Source organism: Lithobates pipiens, unplaced genomic scaffold (genome assembly GCF_037356315.1).
Source record: "Lithobates pipiens isolate NorthernLeopardFrog02 unplaced genomic scaffold, aLitPip1_a1.2 Scaffold_22, whole genome shotgun sequence".
Taxonomy (NCBI): Eukaryota; Metazoa; Chordata; class Amphibia; order Anura; family Ranidae; genus Lithobates; species Lithobates pipiens.
In genome coordinates this window covers 184175115-184197822 of record NW_027507784.1, presented here as the reverse complement: position 1 = coordinate 184197822, position 22708 = coordinate 184175115, and the positions used below count along the sequence as shown (strand labels likewise).

Here is a 22708-nt window from a genome sequence, read left to right as displayed (position 1 = left end):
AGTTGGCACTACAGTGCACAAATGCCTATATGGTGCGTTATACACTTCTGCGATAGTTCAGAATTCATTAATACCTGTAGATGACCTCCATTTCACCTGCCTCAAGCAGATTGTGCATTCGTATAGACTTGTACAGGAATGCAGAAACTACTTGCAGCAAACAAAAGGCCTTCGGCCCAGGCCCTAACCTCTTAAACCATCCACAAACTCAAGAAGAAAATATCCCCACAACAGAACAATGGTATGGTCATAAGAAATGTGCAATATAAAACAGTTCTGGATGTCAAACGAATAGTGTAAAGAACAGACAAGTTAACCAATGTAGACAATCATATTTATAACTGAAAAGTTATATTCCACCGTATTATAGCAGTTCATGCTTTTGCAAGCAACAAAACAATTTCTTTAGTTGGATGCATTAGTGCAAAAATCCAAAACTGAAAAAAAAACTAGGCCACCCGACAAGTATGGACTCAAATAAAAAACACAAAAATTGTACAATGGGCTAAAATAAAGGAAAAACAAATAGAGCAATGATAAAACATTTTAATAATTATATATATTTTCTTGAAAGTACAAGTTAATATTCTGGAATGTTTACAGCCTTTCCATTAATATGCATGTTACCTAGCCTAAAATAAATATCTAAGAGAAGTGCATATAATTGTATTGACTTATTGTGAAATGGTCTGGAATTGTCTACAAAATAAAAATGGGAACCTCAACTAGTAGTATTAGTAAGACATTAAATTGAAGATCCGCTGCTCCATTCCTCAAACATTTCAAATCTTCAAACTTCAACCCGAAGGCTTTTGCAAAAGCAGAAGGACCTAAAAGAACAGAAAACATAGTCATGACCAATAGTAAAGGTCAGGCTAGGAAAATACACAAATTTCTAGGTTGCACCTTTAGTGTTAAAGTGCAACTTGCAATAAACGTAAACTGCTAATGGATAAGTTCACCTTTGGAACATGTATTTAGGTGAAACATGTCTCTTGCCTCTTCTCCCTGGTATCCTCCCCTCCCTGTGAGAACAGGTGGGGGTTCCTCTACACGCATCTGCTGTCACTTTCCAAAATATGTGCGGCTGTTGGGCACTGTGCCCACACAGCCACACCATTCACATGCTTCTGTGAATGAATAACCTACAAGTCCAGTCTGTCAGTGCAGGCAGACTTGTAGTTTCAATGATCTGAGGAGGGCCCTGATGAGCGCTCTCGTAGCCCTGACATGTCCTCCGGCTTCCAAACAGAAAGTCTGTACAAAGGGTACAGGGCTGAAAGCCACAGGACATGTCTGCAGGAGCCCACATTACAACCGTGATCTACTGATTGCAGGTGCAATGCTCTTCAGGCTCCTGCAGGAAAGAAAAAATTATAAATGCACAATTTGTTCTGCAAAAATAAGTGCATTTATTATGTTTTCTGCCAAGGTGAACTTAGGCTACTTTTAGACTAACGCGGCATGGTGTGACTGCACCAAGGGTGCAGCGCAGCTTACCTGCATGTTTGGCTCAAGTTAGCTGCGCTTTCCCATAAAGAGTTACAGTATCTTACAAAAGTGAGTACACCCCTCACATTTTTGTAAATATTTTATTATATATCTTTTCATGTGACAACACGGAAGAAATGACACTTTACTACAAAAGGAGTGTACAGCTTGTAGAACAGTGTAAATTTGCTGTCCCCTAAAAATAACTCGACACAGCCATTAATGTATAAACTTCTGGCAACAAAAGCGAGTATACCCCAAAATGTCCAAATTGGGCCCAAAGTGTCAATATTTTGTGTGGCCACCAATATCTTCCAGCACTGCCAAAACCCTCTTGGACATGGAGTTCACCAGAGCTTCACAGGTTGCCACTGGTCCTCTTCCACATGATGACATAACTGAGCTGGTGGATGTTAGAGTCCTTGCGCTCCTCCATCTTCCGTTTGAGGATGCCCACAGATGCTCAATAGGGTTTAGTTCTGAAGACATGCTTGGCCAGTCCATCACCTTTACCCTCTGCATCTTTAGCAAGGCTGTAGTCTTCTTGGAGGTGTGTTTGGGATCATATTGGAATACTGCCCTGTGACACAGTCTCCAAAGTGAGGGGATCATGCTCTGCTTCAGTATGTCACAGTGCATGTTGGTATTCATGGGATCCCTTAATGAACCGTAGCTCACCAGTGCCAGCAGCACTCATGCAGCCCCAGACCACGACACTCTCACCATCGAGCTTGACTGTAGGCAAGACACAGTTGCCTTAGTACTCCTCACTTGGTTGCCGCCACACTTCCTTGACACCATATGAACCAAAGAAAGTTTATTCTTGGTCTCATCAGACCACAGGACATGGTTCCAGTAATCCATGTCCTAAATCTGCCGGCTTTCTTGTGCATCTTTAGAAGAGGCTTCCTTCTGGGAAGACAGCCAAGCAGACCAATTTGATGCAGTGTGCGGCGTATAGTCTGAGAACCGACAGGCTGACCCCCCACCTCTTCAACCTCTCCAGCAATGCTGTCAGCACTCATACATCTAATTCCCAAAGACAACCTCTGGATATGACGCTGAGCACATTCACTCAACTCCCTTGGTCAACCATGGCAAGATTTGTTCTGAGTGGAACCTGTCCTGTTAAACCGGTGTATAGTCTTGGCCACCATGCTGCAACTCAGTTTCAGGATCTTGCCAATCTTCTTATAGCCTCGGCCAGTGATGGTGAACCTTGTAGTTGAGCATCATGGGTAATGTAGTTCCAAAAAAATCTGAGGTGCCAAGGTTCGCCATCCCTGGCCTAGGCCATCTTTATGTAGAGCAATAAATCTTTATTTCAGATCCTCAGACTTCTTTGCCACCAGATGCCATGTTGAATGTTCAGTGACTGGTAAGAGTATGCCCTTGTACACACGGTCGGACATTCTGACAACTAAATCCGTTGGATTTTGTCCGACGGATTTTGTCTGAAACTGTTGGATACACACGGTCGGACAAAGTTATCGGAAAATCCGATTGTACATAACGTGATGACGTTACGACGGGACTACATTCAGGCTAGTAGCCAATAGCTTTGGTCTAGGAATTTGTTCTGAGCATGCTTGGCACTTTGTCCGTCGGAGTAGGCTACACATGATCGGAGCATGTCTGATCGGAGCATGTTGTATAGACAAGTTGGAAAACTTGGTCCGTCGGATATTCCGACGGAAACGGTCCGATGGAGACCACACACAGTCGGATTGTCCGACAATACGGTCCGATCGGACAAATTACGTCGGAATCTCCGACCGTGTGTACAGGGGCTGTGAGTAACGCCTGAGACCTTGTAACATTAGCCAAATGACACTGGGGAGGGAAAATGGCTAATTGCTCCCAATTTGGACATTTTCACTTACTGTACATACTTACTTTTGTTGCCAGCATTTTAGACATTAACACTTTCACTGCCAAGCCCATATGCCGTATGGACCTACAGAAGTGTCTGCAGGTGGTCAAGTGTGTACACAGCATACAGACATTTCTGCCTCTCCTATAAGCTTATGGTCACTTCAATGACCACAAGCTTATATGAGAATTGTTCAGCAGAATGTATGAGCAATCTCTATACATTCAAGTAAAGTGCGGCAGAGACTTTAAAAAAAAGAGATATGGGTGTTTGTTTTGACCTCTGATATCTCTCCAAAGACCCCCCCCCCCCAAAAAAAAAGATATATAATAAAAAAAAAAAAAAAATGAAAAAAAAAAAAAAAGAACATATATATATATCTCAAGACCAAGTGACTTTTTTGGAGGATAGCAACTCCCCCTGCACTTGGCTTTCTTATGAGAAGCCGGAAGACAATAGCGAATATTAATTTGCTATTGTCACAAGTGGGTGGGTTCGGAGTACAATTCTCTGCGCCTGAGCCCAACCTTTTTCAAGCCAATTAGAACCTCAGGCTCTAATCATGTGGCTTGAAAAAAAAAAACAAAAAAAACGTATACAAACGTATGAGACAGACACCCTGCAGGGGAGTGGCGTCCCAGCACCCGTAACAGACTGGCCACTCCTGGTAAGACCCCTTTCACATGGAGCGGACTTTATAAAGCAGATTTGCCTGTTCAGCGGGGGGGTCTGTCTGCTCATGCCTGCTGAGCAGCTAGATGACAGGTCCACGAGGTCCAGAGCGGGCACAGCTCGCCATTTTCTATGGGATGGTCAAATGGACAAATGGAAAAGGACCACCTGTCCAGTTCCATCAGATACCATCTGATCTGATCTGCTCTGCTAGATGGATGGGGAATAGGATCCCCATCCCTCTGTTTTTAGCGGACTGGACTTAAATCGGATGCAGGCGGGAATAAACAGACATGATTGTTTACATCATCCTCTCCATAAAAGAGCAATGGGGGGTCCAATTGGGCCCACCTAAAAAAATGGACAGTCAGATCTGATTGATGTGCTTGTGTGAAAGGGGCCTAAGGCCTTTTCTCACAAAGCATACACAGTGTACCTTTACAGGGGTGCACAGGTGTTCTGTGCATCTCTGTTCAGGCAGTCCCATTAATTTCATTTGGGATGTAGCACATGCACGAACAGAGCCATTGCTCCCAATTTTACATCCATGTAGGTTCGCATGCATGTCCCTGAACTCACACTGTCGCGTTCGGAGTCATGTACCCACATCCACAGACTGGGAAAAGCAGCTATACTTGTGCAGCCGTTGCATAACAATTGATATAAATGGGACTGCCTGTATGGGGATGCATGGAATTCCTGTGTGGGTAAACCTGGCCCCCCCATGGGCATTCACTTTAATATGCCATATGTGAACGAGACTTTAGTAGTAATTTAGCAGGAATTTTGTAAATTATGTTGTGTTTATGCGCACTATTAAGGATTTTAGTGCATTTTTAGCGAAAATATTGTTTGATAAACATTTGCACAAATCTCTTGTTGCCTTAAAAATCAGTAGCACTTTCTTTTTATTCTACTGGCCATATGCTTTCAGAAAATGTATAGTTTGGGGGTCTTTTAGAAATTCTGAAAGCTGTGAAAAAGGAAAACCTCCAGATTTTCTAAAACTTTGCGTACCTCAGATTTTCACTACTTCTCAAAAAGGCACAATTTTCAGTTTACACATATTTGTTATTTATTAACTCAATACAGGTTAAGCTTTTATATTTTGTAGGAAATTAGCAGGAATTTTGTAAAAGTTGCTGTGTTTGTATCTGCTAATAATGATTTTAATGTACGTTTAGCGAAAATCTTGCTTTGGTAAACATTCACGCAAATATCATGGGGCCTTAAAGATTATGTGCTTTCAGAAAATATATTGTTTGGAGGGGAGTCTCAACTCAAAGCTATACATGAAAAATAAAAAAGCAAAGGAAAAATTGCAAAAATGGTCTGGCCATTCAGGGTGTACAAAATTGAGCACAGGGTCTGGCAAAGAAAGGGTTAATGACTGTGTGTTGAGTTCTTATGAGGGGACAGCAAATTTACACTGTTATACAAGCTGCACACTCACTACTTTACATTGTAGAAAAGTGTCATTTCTTCAGTGTTGTCACATGAAAAAATATAAAATATTTACAAAAATGTGAGGGGTGTACTCACTTTTGTGAGATACTCTATTATATCCTGCTTGTTCGGTGCGCTTTGCTTTCTGAAAGCACACCAAAACTACAGGACACATTATAACTTTATGGGAAAGAGCAGTTAACCTGCTCCAAACACTCAGGCTAAAAAAACAGTGTCAAACCACACAGCATCTGTCTGAAAGCAGCCTTATTGGCCTTTAATTTCTGGGATATTAAAATTATCCTGTAGAGGCAGTGGCCTTAACCTATAAGCTTCATTAACAGTGCTGCACGTTTATAAAACTTTGTGTATCTAATGTTTGGAGAGGGGTTAGAACTACTTATGAAATTTTTATTGTCATCTCTGACAGTGGTCACAGAATAAATTGGAGAAGGTGAATCTCCTCAACGGTGACAAAGACCGATAAAGTGAAGGAAAATACAAAACTTTAAAAAAGGTCACCAGAGCAGGAATAGAATAACGCTAAAAGGGATTAACCTCACTTTGGAGAGATTTCCATTCAGTTTCAGGTGTGTCTACAAAAATAAAAGGCAAATCTCCCCAATGGACAAATGTCAAAAAAACTAAAACAAAAAGAAAAAAAAAAAAAAAAAAAAAAAAAACACACACCTGAGAGCCCTTTTAACCATTCCACATGAACTCAGCACTGGCACTATCCCTGCCATACATATAAAAAAAAGCACTGACAGCTGCAAGCTGCTTTGAAGCCAAAAATTATGTTTGTGGCCATCATTAGGTTTAGAAAACGGGAAAAAAAAAAAAACCCTGGTCGATTTTAGCTCGACATGCAGTTCAGCTGCATATTCTGTAGTATAACAAAATTAATATGGTTGACGAAAAAATAAAGGTGAATAAAGCGCTTCAGACATACTGCTCAATAAGGGACACGGAGGACATTAGTTACGACAAAAGATTAGTTGAACTTTGTTTATTCACCCTAGAAGAGGGAATTAAGGGGAATAGGATTGGGAAGTAACCCATAGAGTGAACCTGAGATGACTTTAACATTAACATTTTATTAAAACAAGGCGGCCACTTTTGGTTAAATCTTTGTATACATAAAGGGTTCATTATAGTAACAGCCATGCACATGTATAGTAGAATAGCATGAGTAGCAGTTTCAACAGACACTAGTTCTGTCCCACTATGCAATTTGTTTAAAAAAGCATGGATAGGTTTATAAATGCAAAAAATATACGTGGCTACTAATATTTATAAGCAGTAACATTGAAGAATGTTGCCCCAGTGAGCAGCTTATAAAATGGATCTTTACTAGGAAAGCAACATTGGCCTGAGAAAAGAAAATGCTACTGATGTGACTAATTCTAACACACTAGCAGAGTGTTACATAGTTACATAGTGTTAAATAGTTAATAAGGCTGAATAAAGACACCAGTCCATCCAGATAACAAAAATAACAGAGGATTGCAATGACTATAAAACATTTTAAAAGATTTTAGGCGTATTTTTCTGGATTTAGAGCACATGCCTACAGTGGTAGTAGTTTAAAAAGGCTAAAAACAGTTCCATATATTTTACAGAAAAACAGTCATAAAAAAAATTATTGGAGGTCCCATTACCAAAAATGGCAGTTGTCAGATCGCTAGGCTGAATCACTGATATCAATACCTCCTGAGTATGAGGTACGCAGAAGTCATGGAAATATCAGAATTCCTGATTTGCATACTGTAGGTCAGCCAGCAACTCAGATTTTGTAAGCCAGAGGGTCACTGACTGATGATTTTTTCATAAAAGTATTTTCATTAGAAAAGAACTGGTGATGAGGGATTTTACATGCAAACCCCTAGGTATACACACACATGAATGTTGCTAAAATAATTTTTATATTATATATGAAAATAAGTTTCCTTCCTAAGGCTCGGTTCACACAGGGGCGACTGCGATCAGACTTCAGGTCGCCCCTAGTCGCCTCAGGTCGGACATTTAAAAATCAATGTAAGTGAATGAGAGCCGTCTTAATGCACGCTACTGAAGTCGCCTCCGACTTCAAAAGAAGTTCCTGTACTACTTCAATCCGACTTGTACCCATTGATTTCAATGGAGGTCGTCTCCAAGTCGGATCTCGGTCTATACGGAGGAGACTGACAGAATTATTAGCTCTGAAGGGGGAACTCCACGCCAAATTTCTGGAAAAAAAATTGGCGTGGGTTCCCCCTCCGAAAGCATACCAGGCCCTTAGGTCTGGTATGGATTCCAAGGGGAACCCCCTACGCGGAAAAAACGGCGTGGGGGTCCCCCCCAGATCCACACCAGACCCTTATCCGAGCACGCTACCCGGCCGGCCAGGAAAGGGGGTGGGTACGAGCGGGAGCCCGGCATTCTTCTTCGTCGCCGCGGCCTCTTCTTCCAACTTTGGGGGTCTTGTCCCCCTCTTCGGTTCTTCTGCTGGGCCACCGCGCCTTCTTATAGCTCTTTTACAGGCGGTGGCCCGGTCTTCTGTCGCCGCCGCCGCCTTCCGTTCTTCTTCTCCTGGAGATGTTGACTCGACGTTCTCTCCGGCCGCAATGCCAGGGACGCGCTGTGCTGCCACTTATATAGGGACAAGGGGCAGTGTCACATGGGTTGATGTCACATGGGTTGGTCACATGGGTTGATGTCACATGGCGACCCCGCCCCCTTACGATGTCACAGTCCCGGAGGATGCTGGGACTGTCGCCATGTGACATCAACCCATGTGACCAACCCATGTGACACTGCCCCTTGTCCCTATATAAGTGGCAGCGCAGCGCGTCCCTGGCATTGCGGTCGGAGAGAACGTCGAGTCAACATCTCCAGGAGAAGAAGAAGAACGGAAGGCGGCGGCGGCAGAAGACCGGGCCACCGCCTGTAAAAGAGCTATAAGAAGGCGCGGTGGCCCGGCAGAAGAACCGTAGAGGGGGACAAGACCCCCGAAGTCGGAAGAAGAGGCCGCGGCGACGAAGAAGAATGCCGGGCTCCTCCGCTAGTAAAAGAGCTACAAGAAGTTAGCGGAGGAGTCCGGCGAGAAGACCCCCGAAGACGGAAGACCCCCGGAGCTGTGCAATAAATTATTTTATCCTGTGTGTTGTGTTTTTTTTTGTACTTTATTTTACAGGTGAATGGGTAGGGGTACATTGTACCCCATACTCATTCACATAGGGTGGGGGGCGGTATCCGGGGGCCCCCTTATTAAAGGGGGCTCCCGGATTCCGATAAGACCCCCGCCCGCAGACCCCGACAACCAACGGCCAGGGTTGTCGGGAAGAGGCCCTTGTCCTCATCAACATGGGGACAAGGTGCTTTGGGGTGGGGGGGCCGCACGCCCCCCCTCCCTCAAGGCACCCCCCCATGTTGAGGGCACGCGGCCTGGTACGGCTCAGGAGGGGGGGCGCCCGCTCGTCCCCACCCCCTTTCCTGGCCGGCCGGGTAGCGTGCTCGGATAAGGATCTGGGGGGGACCCCCACGCCGTTTTTTCGGCGTAGGGGGTTCCCCTTGGAATCCATACCAGACCTAAGGGCCTGGTATGCTCTCAGAGGGGGAACCTCTGAAAAAAATTTGTCGTGGAGTTCCCCCTTCAGAGCTCATTCTCTGATTGGCCACGGCAAAAGTCGCCTGGCCTGGGGCGACTTGTAAGTCGCCCCAGGTCGTGTCTAAAAGTCGTGTTCAAGTAGTCTCCAAGTTGCCTCACAAAGTCATCCTGAAGTCGTGTCGCCCCTGTGTGAACCGAGCCTAATTGGGACGATAGTAGCTTTCATTAAATTTACACAATAAATTTACAGTAAACATTTATAAACCGCTTCTCTGGATTAAATGACATTACATGTATACACAGGACAAATCCATTTAAACCATACCTGTTTGATCTAGCTAAAACTATTTACACACTTCAACCAGCAGCTTGTTTTGTACCATCAGTTGCTGGCACAAGGCTATCCAGCTGATGTCTGTTTCCAGTTTTAACTAGCCATTCATTAAATTTGTATTCAACAAGTGCTTGGAACCTTTTTTTCTGTTCCCTGTAAAGTGCAAAGAAAAGAAAAAGAAAAGAAAAATTAAACTATCAGGCAACATTTATATTTGCATAGTCTGAAACAGGTTTTCTTAACTTGACGACCCCCCCCCCCCCCAGGAATTGCTTGAGATAATTTTCTGGTTTCAGGAAATCTCTACTAAAATTATATCTATAAAACACAATACATTAGAATAAATCAGCAATTTATAGATATAATACATATTAAAAGGAACCGAAATGGAGTATTTAGTGAACGTTACACCAAAAGCAATTTATTTTTTAAGCCTTCATGCTCTGTAGGAAAAAATTAGTAAGAACCATCAAATAATGACATGGAAAGCAGAAATGTAAAACTGTATTGACCCTTTACATGTAGCCAATGTAATCGTCCTTTACACTGATGGGAGGAGGAACCCTAGTTGAGAAAAGCTGTTCCAAAAGACAAGTGGACTTGTACTTTCCAGGACATCAGTTTTTTGTTTATTTTAAAGAAAGTACAAAGGTCCTTTTCAGTTTTTTACTCAATTAAAGAGACTCATTATGCAGGTACATGGACCCAGTTTCAGACATTTGGTCATCCAGGTCTATGCACCCGCCCATCCGTACCTGTCAAAATTGGAGCCGCAGTTTGCTCCCATATATCGCCTGTCTCCATTGACAAAAACCAGCTGCCTGTGTGCAGCTCCACGTTGCTCAAAACTGATACAAGTGGCTCTTCACGCTGTACAGGCCAATTCACACATGTGGATGAGCCCTAATTTTGAAGAGTGCTTACAATTTTTTTTTTTTTTAATTGAGTAAAAATCTAAAAAAGGATGATTGCACTCTCTCTCTCTCTTCACACTGTATGGGCCAATTTGCCCACCTGAATGAGCCATAAATCAAAACAATCTGACATAATCTGGTTCAATTCTTTCAGGTATATTTAGGTTATTTTTTTACTTACTATAAAATAATTTTCTTTAAGTTCATTGAGGAACACAGGATTGTAGAACAGTCCATGTGGATTATGTGCAGCTTCCTTTAGGATGTGGATATTGGCAAACAGTTCAAGATCAGCACCAGGTAACCCCATTATGCGTCAGCTCATTCAGCAAATGGTACATAGGGCCAATAAAACTGAGGGTTTGGACCTCTGTTCCTCAATGGACTGTGCTTTACATACCATGTACACATCTTGCTACCTACATCGCAACTTTATTTTCAATTGTGTCTTACAGATCTAGATATTGGTGAAAAACTGAATGCTACCAATGTTTTTCTCTGGGATCCTACATCATTAAAGTGATTGTAAAGCTTAATTTTTTTTTTTTTAAAACAACCATGTCATACCTACCTCCACTGTGCAGTTCGTTTTGTGGGCCCGATCCTCAAATTCTGGGGCCCCTCAGTGGCTCTTGCAGCTCCTCCCCGCATCGTATAACCCCATAGGAGAAGCGCTCTCCCAGGGGGTTACCTTGCAGGCGTGCTCTCGAGTCTATCACTCAGCGTCCATAGACGCTGAATGTAGCCCCACCCCCGCGTCATTGTATTTGATTGACAGCAGCGAAAGCCAATGGCTGCGCTATCAATCTATCCAATCAATAGCCGAAGACCCTGGGCAGAGGGACAGCGCGTCTCTGCTGTGGGAAATTCTAGGGCTCCGGTAAGTAAAACGGGGGCTGGGGGGCCGGTCACTGCCAGGTGTTTTTTCACCTTAATGAGTAAGATGCAAAGGTGAAAAAACAGCCCCTTTAAGGGTTTACAGCCCCTTTAAGTGGCCATAGTACTACTACTGTACTATTCTATTTTATATATATCTAAAATGTGTATGCTGTCAGATTTTTTTTTGCATCTTCTAATAAATTCAAAAAATCTTATGAAATAAAAATAAATGACCAAATATGGAGGACATTGTTAAGGGAAATATGCAAGATAACGTGGTTTTGAGATAAAACGATAATTCTCCCGCTCTACAAGACTCTGGTCTGGCCGCACCTAGGGTATGCTGTCCAGTTATGGGCACCAATCCTCAGGAAGGATGTACTGGAAATGGAGCGAGTACAAAGAAGGGCAACAAAGCTAATAGGGTCTGGAGGATATTAGTTATGAGGAAAGGTTGTGAGCACTGAACTTATTCTCTCTGGAGAAGAGATGCTTGAGAGGGGCATATGATTTCAATATACAAATACCATACTGGTGACTCCACAAAAGGGATAAAACTTTTTCGCAGAAGGGAGTTTAAGACTCATGATCACGCATTAAATTTAGAAGAAAAGAGGTTTAAACCTAAACTACGTAGAGGGTTCTTTACTGTAAGAGCAGCAAGAATGTGGAATTCCCTTTCATAGGCGGTGGTCTCAGCGGGGAGCATGGATAGTTTCAAGAAACAGATAAGCACCTGAATGACCGCAACATGCAGGGATACACAATGTAATACAATATGACACACATGGTTGGACTTGATGGACTTTTGTCTTTTTCAACCTCACCTACTATGTAACTATGTTTTTCAAAAAAGGACAAACAATGTGGAGAAGAACCCCTAACGGAAATATGGGTGGAACACTAACCAAACCAGGAACTAAAATTAGACCTGCAGTAAGTTGGTCAACCAAAAAAAAAAATCGTTTAAGGCCTAATGGTTCCAAACTTCTGATTTCAGCTTGAACAAAATATCAGGTGGAGGCTGCGCAGACTTGCGAAATGGATGCTTGATGCCGAAAGGTCCAAGAAACGCCAATAGATGTAATGGAGTGGGACCTGAAAGGCAAGGGAGAACGCTTTCCTTGAGAGCATACTCCCTGGTAATGCATTGCCTGAGCCATCTAGCTATGGTGGAAGAAGATGCAGGATGATCCTTCTTGGAACCTTAAGGGAGGGCAAAGATTATCAGTTTTTCATGAAAGATGATGTTGCAGCTAGGTAAACCTTAGTGGTCTGACCACATCCAGACAATGGAGTAAAACCTCTTTGGTGTGTTTTCGGTCAGAAGGGGGTATAATAACCTCATTAAGGTGAAAGGAAGAGACTACAGTGAGAAGGAAGGCGTTTCAAAAGGCATCCAGTTAAAGTCAGACTTAGAAGCAGGGTAGAATAGAGGGCCTTATGACAGGAGGTCTGGCCCATTTGGAAGGCTATGTGTCAAATTCTCCTGGGACTATTTGGGGTGATAAGGATCACTAGAATCCATTCCTCCCTCCATCTTGTGTTCAGTTTCTTGCAAATCTGGAGGAGGACATGAAGGCCATGTCGGTTGGTCCCCACTTCTGAGAGAGCATCAGAAAGATCTTGGGGTGAAAGCCCCACTACCCTGAATCCGGGCGTTGGGGACTCGGGAAGTCCGCCTGCCAACTGAAAAACCGAAAGGCATGTGTAAAAGATGCCTTTTATAAGCAGACTCAGCAAACCAAGCCTTTAAATAGAGAATTCTGCGAATGTGCACAGAGAAAAGTTTCCGTGTAGAGATCTGGCAAATTACATTTCTTGATCATACATCACGGGACACAGGAGCTCATTACATAGTGGGTTATATAGGCACCTCTGGTGATTGGACACTGGTTAACCCCAATTAAGGAGAATTCCTCCCCTATATAACCCCTCCCATATGGGAGGCACCTCAGTTTTTTCGCCAGTGTCTATGGTGGTTGGTCACGTAAAACATGTGCTATGAAGAAAGCTCTGTGCAGGTCCCTGCGGGGGCCTAAGGGCTACAACAAACCGGATCCATATCTCGGGACGATATTTGACTCCCAAGATGGTATGGTACCCGGGCCTCGTCATCCGAAGAAACGAGGTTTGGCCTGTAAGTCCTCTCTTTTGGAAGACTGGGCTCTGGGAAAACCAGACTTGGTGTACTGTTTACAAATGTGGCACGAAAGTTTCTGGCAGAGTCTTTTACAAGGTCCAGGTAGGAGGTTCTTCTGAGAAAGAACCCCAGAAAAACCTGAAGGTTGGCAAACACTGCCCGCCGTGATGGGTGAAGGCTGAAATCTCTGTTTTCAGCAATTCATGCGGCGAGGACAGGTAAGGGAAGTTAATCCTATATAATTATATGATGGATTTCTTCATTTGAGCAGTTGTATGTCTTACCTGGTTTCCACCACTAGAGGGAGTAAGAGCAGCCTGATGCATACTTACATGCCTTTCAGTACACATGCTCAGTGAAGCATGGTTCTCTAGAGGTCTCACGTCTCCACTGCAGTCCCTGCCACAATAAGGTAATACAGGGGTCCCACGTAGTCTGGGAGTCCCACGCAGCTCTGAGGAGATTCCTTTTCCCCCCCTGGATTCCGTCAGTCCTCGTGCATGCGCGCCCCCGGGCTAATGGAGGAGGGGGGAGAGTGGTTGTGAGCCGTGCACGTTGGTGTGCACGGCGCTGTACTGCGCAGGCGGCAGTTTTAAAAGCCCAGAGCGTCAGGGGACTGTAAGTGAGAGACACAGGAGCTGTGGGCAGTAAGCATCCCAGGGGATTGGATCCAGGCAAACCTTAGACACCTACTCAGCATCAGGTTGTGCAGTATTAAGCATATATATGTTATTGTGAGACATTTAAGCACAACAGTGATTGCACTTTGTATTAGTACCTCTGCTTTGTAGCTTAGGACTATGTCTCCTCGTAAGAGGGTCTCAAGGGGAGGTAACAAGGGCACTGGTAAATCACCGCCTAGGTCCAGGGGTTCTAAAAATGCCTGTAAGTTACCACCCCCCCCTGCAAGACTGGAGCCAGCCTCACAGGATGAGTCAGTGCCCCTGTCAGGTTTTGCAGCCTCTCCTAATGTCTCAGCCCTGGTATACGTCACTGAGGACTCCCTTAGGGCTACATTGGAGGGTTTTGAAGGGAGAATCATGAATTTTATTTCTGCTTCCGTGAAAGATAGCAGGAAAAGGGGTAGATCCCCTCCCTCTGCTGCGATTCCTCTTTCAGATGATTCTTCTGACAATGAGGAGAGATCCCCATCTTGGGACAGGGATCTTGAGCAGTCGGAGGAATCAGAGGAAGAGGAGAGAGTCCCCTCCTCCCAGGCGCTCAGAAACAGGTACAGTATTATACTGAATTGGTGCATACCACATTCAGAATGCCTGCTGCTGAAGTCGCTACGTCCTCTGTTTCTTCCCTGGGAGTCAGGAAAATCCCACAGGCTGCTTTTTCCCTTTCCAATTCATCCCTTAATGGATAAATTGATGTATGAGGATTGGGGACATCCCGATAAACTGTTTGCTCCTCCTAAAAGTTTTTCTATGCATTATCCTCTGGAGGAAAGTTTCACCAAGAAATGGGGGGTCCCATCTGTCGATGCGGCCGTTTCTTGCGTGAATAAAAACCTGACCTGTCCGTTGGATAATGCTCAGGTATTTAAAGATCCAACTGATAAGAGGTTGGAAACATTATTAAAAGCCTCCTTTTCCATGACTGGTGCTGTAGTGCAACCTACAGTCGCAGCCGTGGGGTTGTGTCAGTTCCTCAAGGAACAGGTTAAGCAGATGCTTGGCCTCCTTCCCAGTGAGGAAGTGGAGAATTATGCAGAAATACCTCAAATTCTGTGTTTTATGATTGATGCGATTCTGGATTCTGTCCAACAAGCATCTCGTTTGTCTCTCCTGTTGGTACACATGCGAAGGGCCCTATGGCTAAAGAATTGGGCAGCTGAGCTATAATGCGCGAAGCATTTGATTGGGTTCCCGTTTAAAGGGGAACGTTTGTTTGGAGAAGAATTAGACAAATTTGTCCAAAAAATTTCAGGGGGTAAATCTACTCTCCTTCCAGTCAAAAGAAACAAACGTCCATCTTTTAGGCGTTCTCTCTCTCCCGGAGCATCAAGCTCTAAGCAGTGGCGACGGCCTTCTCAACCCTCCTCTACAGGAAAGGTTCGGGGCCGAGCCCAGGGGCAGAAAAAAACTTGGGGGCGAAAGCCTGCCAAGCAGAGCCCAAAAGCTTACTTGTGAAGGGGCGCCCCCGCTCGTCCGAGTGGGGGAAGGCTTCGGCAGTTTGTGGAAGCCTGGCGGGAAGAGATGCGGGACAAGTGGGTGATCTCTTCAGTATCTCTGGGCTACAAGCTAGAGTTTCAGGAGATTCCACCTTCTCGCTTTCTAAGGTCAAGGATCCCCAGGGACCCAGTAAAGCAAAGACCGCTATTTCTGGCCTTGGATCACTTACTATCCCAGGGGGTGATAGTAGAAGTGGACCCAAAAGAACAGAGTTCAGGGTTTTACTCGAATCTCTTCACCGTTCCAAAGCCAAATGGAAGTGTCAGACCTATCCTGGATCTGAAGGATCTGAACCGGATTTTACGCATCCGGTCCTTCCGAATGCAGTCAATTCGCACTGTGGTCTCCTCCCTGCAAGGGGGAGAATTTATGGCATCAATAGACATCAAGGATGCATATCTTCATGTGCCAATTTTTCACGCACACCAAAAGTATCTAAGGTTCGCGGTAGAGCGGCGCCATTTTCAATTTGTGGCCTTGCCGTTCGGGCTCGCTACCGCCCCTCGAGTCTTCACAAAGATTCTGGACCCTCTCTTGGCAAACCTAAGAGCTCAGGGTATAGCCGTCATGGCTTATTTAGATGACTTGTTTCTCATGGAGAAAACAGTAGCGTTCCTGAACCACAGTGTTTCCAGAATGCTAGAACACCTGCAGCGCCTAGGTTGGATTATAAACCTAGAAAAGTCGTCCCTACAGCCTGCTACCAGGTTGGAATACCTGGGTATGTTTATCGACACCACTCAGGGCAAGGCGTTTCTTCCAAGGCCCAAAGGTTCCCCCATTCGCTTGTGCATGAGACTGTTGGGGAAAATGGTCGCCTCCTTCGAGGCTGTTCGATTTGCCCAGTTCCACTCAAGGCCTCTGCAAAGATGCATCCTTGTGACTTGGAACAGGAAGCCCCAATCCTTGGATCTTCCTATGCGTCTATCCCCCAGGGACACACAAGAGTCTCGTCTGGTGGTTACAAACTGAGAATTTGCTGAAAGGCAAAACTTTTCTTCCTCTTCCATGGAAGGTTATTACGACAGATGCCAGCCTGACAGGCTGGGGAGCAGTGTTAGAGGAGATGTGCTCGCAGGGGAGATGGTCTGCGATTGAGAAGCTATTGCCCATAAATGTCTTGGAGATCTGGGCAGTTTACATGGCTCTCAAAGTGGTCTTCCAGACTACGGGGTCCCCCTGTTCGGGTTCAGTCCGACAATGCCACAGCAGTGGCCTATATCAATCACCAGGGCGGTACCAGGAGTCTGGTTGCGCAAAAAGAGGTGAATCGCATACTTGTCTGTTTGTGTCCAGGTTCAACAGAAAACTGGACAAGTTTGTGTCAAGAACAAGAGATACACTTGCTCAGGGATCAGATGCTCTCTGCTCCCTGGGATCAGTACAATCTGATTTATGCCTTCCCCCCCGTGCCCGCTTCTGTCGCGGTTCCCAGGAAGAGTCAAGAGGGAGACAAAATCGGTTCTTTTGGTAGCCCCGGCTTGGCCCAGGCGACCGTGGTATGCAGAGATCATGAAGTTGGCAGTAGGCAGGCCATGGATCCTCCCTCTCCGGCCAGATCTGCTCTCACAGGGTCTGATTTACCATCCTGCTTTACACAGTCTGAATGTGACGGTTTGGCTGCTGAGACCCACATTCTGAGAGACCGTGGGCTTTCGGGGGCCAGTCCTTTCTACTCTGGTTAATGCCAGAAAGCCAGCCTCCAGGCTTATTTATTACAAAATCTGGAGGGCACATGTTTCCTGGTGTGAACTCAGGAAATGGCATCCTAGAAAGTAGGTCATTAGCAGGATCTTGGCCTTCCTCCAGTCAGGCCTAGAAATGAATTTGGCCATAAGCACTATCAAGGTGCAGATTTCGGCCTTGTCAGTGTTTATTCATAAGCCACTTGCATCGCATTCCCTGGTGCGGGCTTTCATCCGGGGGCTATGCAGATAAGGCTGCCAGTCAAACCTCCGGTATGCCCATGGGATCTAAATTTGGTTCTCTCGGCTTTGCAGGGGCAACCTTTTGAACCTTTGCATCTGGCTTCATTGGTTTTTTTGACCAAAAAATTGGTTTTCTTGGTAGCCATATCCACGGCTAGAAGAGTGTCTGAACTAGCAGCTTTCTCCAGCAAAGAGCCGTATCTAATTGTTCATAAGGACCGGGTGGTCATGCGCCCCAACAGGTCCTTTCTACCTAAGGTAGTTTTGGGATTCCATTTGAATCAAGATGTAATCCTACCATCCTTTTTTCCGGACCCACAGTCCACAGAGGAAGAATCTTTGCACACTTTGGATGTGGTTAGGGCAATCAGTATCCATCTTCAAGCAACGGCTCAGATAAGGAAAACTGATTGCTTATTTATTTTGCCGGAAGGCCCTAGGAAGGGCCAGGCGGCATCGAAATCCACTCTCTCAAGGTGGATTAGACAGATTATTTCTCAGGCCTATAGTGTTAAAGGGAAAATCCCTCTTTTCAAGTGAAAGCGCACTCTACTAGGGCTGTAAGTGCTTCTTGGGCAGTGCATCACCAGGCCTCCCTGGCTCAGATCTGTAAGGCTGCAACTTGCTCATCAGTCCACACATTCACCAGATTCTATCAGGTGGATATCAGAGGTCAAGCGGATATCGCCTTTGGGCGCAGTGTACTGCAGGCTGCAGTTTAGGTCCTCTGGCCCATGGTGGGCTATAATTATGATCTGTGTCTCCCTCCCCTCAATCTGAGCATTGCTTTGGGACATCCCACTATGTAATGAGCTCCTGTGTCCCGTGATGTATGATCAAGAAAATAGGATTTTTATATACAGCTTACCTGTAAAATCCTTTTCTTGAGAGTACATCACGGGACACAGGGCTCCCGCCCCTCTTGGGTTTTACGTGGTTTTCTATTGCTTTGCTACAAAACTGAGGTGCCTCCCATATGGGAGGGGTTATATAGGGGAGGAATTCTCCTTAATTGGGGTTAACCAGTGTCCAATCACCAGAGGTGCCTATATAACCCACTATGTAATGAGCTCCTGTGTCCTGTGATGTACTCTCAAGAAAAGGATTTTACAGGTAAGCTGTATATAAAAATCCTATTTTTCCAGGGCATCAAAACTAAATAGCAGCAACTAAGGCATGAGAGCTGCAATTGTTCTAAAACAGGGTCTTCCTACATAAAATCATATTTTCTATTAACCACTTGCCGACCGCCGCACGACGATGTACGTCCTATTTTTGAAGAGGGATATCTCCGCAACGGCAGCAGCTGCTGCCACAACAGAGATATCCATCTCTTGAGGCGGCGGTCGGCTGTACGATAACGGTGGTCTCCGCGGCGGATTCGCCGCGAGATCACCGCTATCGGCGGCGGGAGAGGTGCCACCCCCCCTCCCGCCGCTTACCAGAGCCGTCGGTAGCGGCGGAGGGGATCGGGTCCTTTTATCTGCTGGGCATAGAGAGAAGTGAGGCTAAGATGGCCCCCACTCGTCTCTATACCATAGGAGGGCGGAAGCGACGTCAAAACGTCACTTCCGCCCATACCTCTTAAAGGTATATTTTTTTTAAATGTCAGATTTTCTTTTTTCTTTTTGTTGCATTTTAGCCCAAATATGAGATCTGAGGACTTTTTGACTCCAGATCTCATATTTAAGAGGACCTGTCATGCTTTTTTCTATTACAAGGGATGTTTACATTCCTTGTAATAGGAATAAAAGTGATCCATTTTTTTTTTTTTTTAAAACAGTGTAAAAATAAATAAAATCAATTAAAATAAATAAGAAAAAAAAAATTTTCACGACGAGCTTGCGCACAGGAGCGAGCGCATACGTGAGTAGCGCCCGCATATGAAAACGGTGGTCAAACCACACATGTGAGGTATCGCCGCGATCGGTAGAGCGAGAGCAATAATTCTAGCCCTAGACCTCCTCTGTAATGCAAAAAATGCAACCTGTAGAATTTTTTAAATGTCGCTTATGGAGATTTTTGAGGCTAAAAGTTTGACGCCATTCCACGAGCGGGCGCAATTTTGAAGCGTGGCATGTTGGGTATCAATTTACTCGGCGTACCATTATCTTTCACAATATAAAAAAAAATTGGGCTAATTTTACTGTTGTCTTATTTTTTTATTCAAAAAAGTGAATTTTTTCCAAAAAAAGTGCGCTTGTAAGACCGCTGCACAAATACGGTGTGAAAAAAAGTATTTCAATGACCGCCATTTTATTCTCTAGGGTGTTAGAAAAAAAACAATATAAAATGTTTGGGGGTTCTAAGTAATTTTCTAGCAAAAAAAACTGTTTTAAACATGTAAACACCAAGTCTGAAAAAGAGGCCTGGTCCTTAAGTGGTTAATTTGTCCAGTCAGCTATAGTCTGACAAATGGACATAACCTGCAAAAGCAGGTTGTAAAAGGCAGTGCCAGCGAAAGCGAAGGATGCCTTGAAAAATACCTAAAAGCATCTGACAACTGAAATCCTAAACTAGGAAATCTTTTCAACAAGAACGGTGAGATGCTTTTTAAGAACTGAGATGGCAGGATCCACACTACCAGAACAGGCCATTTTTTCCTAAATGCCTTTTCAATAGGATATAACACGGCAAAAACTTTTTGGAGGCATAAAAGGACTTTGTCAGGATTTTGCCAATCCTCATTCACAGTTAGCTTGCATGAACAGAGGAAAGGTCTTTTTAGAGATGTCGCCAGCGCCCATAGGACCATGGTTGGGCTGAGGAATTTTCAATGTGGTTTGACAAAATCTAGTACACGCACTACATCAGTAAGTGAACTCACTATAGCAATCATGGCATTAAGCCTTAGCTGGAGTCTCAAGATACAGAAAGTGAAAATTCCTCTGCAGGATCTTCTGTGTTAGGCTAGGAGAATCAGGGGCCTATTCCTAAACAGATTCAGGTGGTGGAGAGGCAGAGAGCGCCTCTGGGCCCTGGCGACTGAAGGCTCTGGGAAAGGCAGAGTGTTTCCCCAAAAATTCAGGACATGGTTGCTGTAAAATCTGCCCTAGTCAAATAGGCCATTTGTTGAGCACCTGAAGAATTAGAGGAAGAGAGTTGTTAACCACTTAAGGACCGCGCTTCTTTGAGATTTGTTGTTTACAAGTTAAAAACTTTTTTTTTGCTAGAAAAAACGTAGAACCCCAAACATTATAATTTTTTTTTCTAACACCCTACAGAATACGTAATAGTCCGGAAGTGGTTCATATGGGACCTTGCTCCAGTGCAGGGTAACAACTTTCACCATGAGTGTTTTGCTAGTTTTCCTCAGTGTCAGCTATAGCCAAACTGCTATTAGGCTTTTTCATTTCTGCTCCTCTCCACCATTGCCAAGCAAGAGGATCCCCCGTGGGTTACTCACAAAATGAATGTGGAATATTTGCGTTTCTAAAGATAGAACCGCTACAACCCAGCTACTGACTGATGTCCTGTCTCTAGCTCTAAGGAAGCACGTAGACCCAAGCAGACATACTTCCTGCATTCTTGGCAGAAGTGCATCAGACAGAAGGAGTCTGCAACCATGTCACCACCCAAGCATCAATGTTGCGTGTGAAGAACCTGCCAAATTCAAAAAAGCTATGTTACTCTCCACCAATGTAATAGACACGTTTACAGAGGAGGATAGCATATCACATGTAAAACAGGACATAGTAAAAATTACAGGGAACCTCTATCATCTAACCAATGCAGCAACTTGATGGAGGGGACCAAACGTCACCCGTCAAGGTGGGCATACCCCGAAAGAGTCTCAAGGGTCTGGGAACCATAGGCATGGACTACAGCCCTGGACTTGTATAGCACCATGTGGCTAAATACACACGTTGCACCATGTGCCATGGTGAGCACCGAATGCAGGATTCAGTGCCTGAAGCAAACCTTACAGGCTTACTCTGCTCCTGCATGGTTTGGATACAGTTTCCAAGATATAAATTAAGGGTAACAATCCGGAAACTGGTAGTGAACCTCCAAGGCAATCTCCGAGGCAAAAAGCAGTTGGATCGTGTTAGAAGCATCAGTTAAAATAATGAAGAAAAAAAATAGGATTTTTAAAACAGCTTACCTGTAAAATCCTTTCCTTTGAAGTACATCATGAGCCACAGACCCATAGTAGCTACAATGTGGGTTATAGGTCACATTCAGGTGATATCCTCATGGCCTTTTACATCTATTTAATAGAATCTGGTAAATGTATGGACTGAAGACCAAGTTGCGGCCTTGCAGATTTGAGACATGGAGGCTTGGTGATGCACTGTCCAGGAAGCCTTAACAGCCCTGGGGGAGTGCATTATGAATAATCAGATATGGCTCTTTACAAGAAAGAGCAGCCAACTCTGATACTCTTCTTGCAGATGAAATGGCAACCAGAAAAATTAATTTCATTGTCAAAAGGACCAAGGGAATATCTCGTATTGGCTCAAAAGGCTGTTTCTATAATGCGGACAGGACTAAATTCAAGTCCCAAGGGTTCAGAGGAGACCTAACCCGGAGGATTAATCCATGTTAGCCCCTGCATAAAGCCACGAACCAGAGTGTGTGAAGCAAGTGGTCATTGAAAAAACACTGATAAGGCCGACACATGGCCTTTGATCGTACTCAAGGCCAGCTTCATTTCTAATCCCATCTGTAGAAATTCAAGGATCCTATCTATGACATATTTCCTGGGGTGCCAACCCCTGGATTCACACCAGGAGACATATGCCTTCCAGATTATTTAATATAGGACTCTGGAGGCAGGCTTACTAGCATTAATCAAAGTAGAAACTATGGAACCTGACAGCCCATGTTCTTTCAGAATGTGGGTCTAAATAGCCAAACCGTTAAATCTAGCGCTTGTAGGATGGAATACCGGACGTTGCAAGAGAAGGTCTGGCCGTGGTGGTAGGGTCCACGGGTACCCTACTACCATCTTTATGATCTCTGCATACCAAGATCTCCTGGGCCACAAGAATCACCTCCTTCTCTTCCTGCTTGATCCTGCAAAGAAGGTGTGGAATCAGCAGAACAGAAGGGAACGCATAGATCAGTGAAAACTGAGCTCACGGAAAAACAAAGGCATCTGTTCAGCATTGTCAACGGATCCTTTGTCCTCGACACAAAGTTGTTGATCTGTTGAACCTGGACGCAAACAGATCCACGTCCGGAATTCCCCATCTTTGACATATTGAGAGAAAGATGGGGTGGAGAGACCATTCTCCCAGGAACTGTTTGGCGACT

General features: G+C 44.6%; 1 protein-coding gene across 2 annotated transcripts in view; it reads right to left on the bottom strand.

Annotated features, from left to right (window-relative positions):
• Nucleotides 1–526: 526 nt before the first annotated feature.
• The window catches only part of TBCCD1 (TBCC domain containing 1), a 155180-nt gene continuing 132998 nt past the window's right edge, over nt 527–22708 (bottom strand). For both annotated transcript variants that reach the window (XM_077448717.1, XM_077448716.1), the window contains 2 exons: nt 9397–9558; nt 527–830 (listed from right to left, as the gene is read on the bottom strand). In XM_077448717.1, coding sequence (XP_077304843.1) covers nt 9429–9558 — 130 coding nt within the window. In that variant the 3' untranslated portion in view covers nt 527–830; nt 9397–9428. The remainder of the gene's footprint in view (nt 831–9396; nt 9559–22708) is intronic.